The sequence below is a fragment of the Diceros bicornis genome, chromosome 7 (assembly GCF_020826845.1).
Source record: "Diceros bicornis minor isolate mBicDic1 chromosome 7, mDicBic1.mat.cur, whole genome shotgun sequence".
NCBI lineage: Eukaryota > Metazoa > Chordata > Mammalia > Perissodactyla > Rhinocerotidae > Diceros > Diceros bicornis.
The window spans coordinates 63426591-63430667 of NC_080746.1; the positions used below are offsets into that span (position 1 = coordinate 63426591).

General features: G+C 36.9%; 1 protein-coding gene across 1 annotated transcript; it reads left to right on the forward strand.

Annotated features, from left to right (window-relative positions):
- The first annotated feature begins 2817 nt into the window (after positions 1-2817).
- On the forward strand, positions 2818-3780 carry LOC131408079 (olfactory receptor 52N2-like). Its single transcript, XM_058544643.1, has one exon. The coding sequence runs from the start codon at positions 2818-2820 to the stop codon at positions 3778-3780; it is 963 nt and encodes a 320-aa protein (XP_058400626.1).
- The last annotated feature ends 297 nt before the right edge of the window (positions 3781-4077 follow it).

The following is a 4077-nucleotide window of genomic DNA, read 5'->3' on the forward strand; positions in this document are numbered from 1 at the left end:
CTGACGTTAATTTTAATTCAAACTAAAATATCAAAGAGATAGTATTCTCACTGGTCCAGCTGGGGTAGAGAGAGCATATAATAATCAGTACTTACAGAGGGACAGCCCAATAACTGTGTATGAAAGTGAAAATCAGCACAAATTTTATGGAGACAATTTTTTCCAACATTTGTCAACATAACTAAAACTGCCCATGTCTTTTGATCCCACGAGCTTAAATCCTGTTTCTAATTATCTTGAGAGGAAAAAATCAGTAATGCAAACAGGGTGGATTAGGATAGCCACAGAAAAATTATTTTTGATAGAAAAATGAGAAATAATTTAAATATTCAAGAGTAATGAAATGCTTAATTAAATTTGGTACAGCTAATGGGTGGAAAGAAGGTTTAACTATTGAAAATTTTGATCTCAAGGCATTCTGTAGAATGACGTGACAAAATATTCACAAAATAATACTAAGTAGAGAAAAAAAGTGTACAAAACTCCTTATAGTCTGAAATGTATTCTGCAAAATGGAATATTATACATAACAGTTATTAAGTCACTGAATGAAGGACAGAAAACCTTTTAGAGTGATTATTCCTCTGTGTTAGCTTTACAAACAATTTTCCAACTTTTTATATCCTTTTCTATAGTTTTCAGATTTTCTACAATAAGGATGTATTTCTTTTGTAGTAAGAGAAAAACAAAATTTTTTAAAATGATGTTCATGTCCACCAGGCTTGGTGGCCACATTTCCCACTTGGGAAAAGGCATTAAACTTTAACGTATGTTTTGTTGTTGTTTCTTCTTCGACTCAGAAGCTTATGAATACAGATATTTTACCACTAGACCCAAAATTCATTCTCTTTCAAACAGATCCCACTGAGACATCTAATTGTGGAGAGTCACTCAGCCTGGGACATTTTGCTGGAGATTCTCCAGGGAAACTAAAAATTCTATATGAGAAGATGCTGTCCCAGACTTTGAAGAACTCCTAAGGATTCTCAGCCATGCATAGGGATTTAATTGTTCCTAACACTGAGGTGAGCTTGGACAATTTTCAAAAATACCTACTTTAGAAAAAGTAAAAACACTATTTGCTAAGAATACAAGGACTTGGAATATGGAGACAGTTAACAAAAGGCAATATTAGCAAGAGACAATGTATTTCTCTTTCCCTTTCTCTTCTTAAGAGGTAATGACTCTTTTTCTTTCTGGGTGGCTTCCACTGGACTTAGTCTCATTTTCCATTCATCCCATTCATTTCATGATGGTGTACACATAAAAGGTGATGGACACTGGAGATTTTAATCTTTAAATTTCTCTATTTAAAATGATGGTTTCTCCATGCAATGTCATTTCTGGAGAGGTTTTAGGAGAACTCTCTTATAGAAAGAGATAATTTACATGAGATGCAGTCAGCTTAGGAACCAGAGACCTTGAGCCTCTGAAACGTGTTGTTCCTTTGTATTTTCTTCTTTCCATGGTGGCTCCTATGTACTCTGGCCAGTAGGAGTGGACAAAATAGTGATTTCTAGAATACTTATGTGACAGAAGTCCATGTTTGTGGCTTCACAGCCGTGTAATACATGTCATTCCACTGCAGCTATTTAGTTCTGCTGGATGGTGGCAATATATGGCATTGACTTTGCTGCATGAGAAGGCTCAGGTTTTCTCCAGAGCTAAAGTATCATTTTGTATTTTCAATTAAAAGAAACATTTTAACGATTTAGAAACTTCAACTTTCCTGAAACCTCTCTGAATCTGTAAATTCCTACAAATGTCATCCAATGTTTTCCACTGCCTCTATGGGAAATAACAATCCAAAGATGTGGCATTATCTTTTGTACCAATAACCTGTCCAGTTATAACAAAGGAAATGTTATTTAAATTAAAGTAGTATAGACCATCAATAATCCTTAGAACTTCAAGTGCTTCCTGAGTGTAAATATTGTATTGAGAATAGATAGGGCATTAATAAAAAAAAAAAAATAGGAAAGACAGAGAAACCAAAAGAAAAGGATCCTGTATCTGACTGAATTCAAATCTTTGATAATTTTTTACTACAATTTTGTAAAACTTTCTAATGATTTAGAAGTGTAAATATTTTTTTTTCTTCTTAAGAACTTCCTTTGTTCTCCCAGTGTGAAAAAGCATGATATTGACATCAGACAGAGTTTGAGTACCACATATACCAAATCTTTATTTATTCAAACACTCATTCATTTTCACATATTTTATTGAGTATCTACAGTTATTATCTTAAGCAACTTATATGGAGCATTACTGGCAAATGTTACATGATGCATTCCTTCATAATTTCCAAGGCAGAACAAAAGTCCTGCTGATAAGGACTGGTCAGATTAGGGTGATCCTCTAAATATGCCCACAGGATTTTAGTGACAGGACTCAGGTACAACTAGCATGAGAAGAATCTGAGAGGAGAGAAGAGAAATGACTTATTGGAAGGAAGAAGACAATTATAGCCCAGTTCACAGCATTTTAGTGGAATGTGCTGGAGTGCAAGAGGTGAGCTGGGGAGAGAATTAGAAAGTGAGGATAGTTACTTAGACAAAGTATACAATGGGACATTGAATCGGACTGTACTGTTTAATTATTTTCAGAAACTACAGTTCAAAGACTTTCTTGCTAGAACTGGGGAGAAAAAACTATTCTGATTATCATAACAAGATGAATGTTCATGGCATTTGTGGGTATTGGTATTATTGTCCAAATAACTCCCTCTTATCTGGTCTCTAACCCCACCTCTTTCTCATGCATGCAGAAAGCAATTGCTGATAAAGAGTGTAAAATGCCCACCTCCTGTCAGCCTTTATGGCTGGGGTCAACAGCTCCAGCCTGACCCCGGGATTCTTTATCTTGAATGGTGTTCCTGGGCTGGAAACTGCGCACATCTGGATCTCCCTGCCATTCTGCTTCATGTACATCATTGCTGTGGTGGGGAACTGCGGGCTCATTTATCTCATCTGCCATGAGGAGGTCCTGCACCGGCCAATGTACTACTTCCTGGCCCTGCTCTCCTTCACAGATGTCACCCTGTGCACAACCACTGTACCCAATATGCTGTGCATATTCTGGTTCAACCTCAAGGAGATTGACTTTAATGCCTGCCTGGCTCAGATGTTTTTTGTTCACATGTTGACCGGGATGGAGTCTGGGGTGCTCATGCTCATGGCCCTGGACCGCTATGTGGCCATCTGCTGCCCCTTACGCTATGCCACCATCCTCACCAGCCCTGTCATCACCAAGGCTGGTCTTGCCACCTTCCTGAGGGGTGTGATGCTCATTAGCCCGTTCACTTTCCTTACCAAGCGCCTGCCTTATTGCCGAGGCAACTTCATTCCCCATACCTACTGTGACCACATGTCTGTGGCCAAGGTGTCCTGTGGCAAAGTCAAGGTCAATGCTATCTATGGTCTCTTGGCAGCCCTCCTGATTGGGGGCTTCGATATCTTCTGTATTTCTGTGTCCTACACAATGATCATACAGGCAGTGATGAGCTTGTCATCTGCAGATGCTCGTCACAAAGCATTCAGCACCTGTACATCCCACATATGTGCTATTGTCATCACATATGTTCCAGCCTTATTCACCATTTTTACTCACCGCTTTGGGGGACAAAACATTCCCCACCACATCCATATTATCATTGCTAATCTCTATTTGATGTTTCCCCCTACCCTGAACCCCATTGTTTATGGAGTCAAGACCAAGCAGATCCGGGAAGGAGTGATCAAGTTATTTTTTAAGGAGAAAGATATCTTAGCTATGAAATAAATTCATAAATTAATATCTAAAAGCAAGGAAAGATAAAGAATGTTTTAGAGGAGATTCTTGAGTGTAAATTTAAAACCAACTGGTATCCTTGCAGAAAACAATATTCATTGAATACGTATAATATCTATAATATTAACTGAATTGTTCTTTTTCCTGTAGAACTCATCAATAATAGAAATTAATTAAATAAATAATAAATATATCTCTTGAATTTGAAGATTTTTTTCTTATTTTTTTATTTTTATTTATTTATTTATTTATTTATTTATTTATTTATTCATTTATTTATTTTTTGTG

What these genes read in the sequence shown, in the direction of transcription:
- LOC131408079 (XM_058544643.1), top strand. Translation starts at nt 2,818, where the DNA reads ATGGCTGGGGTCAACAGCTCCAGCCTGACCCCGGGATTCTTTATCTTG.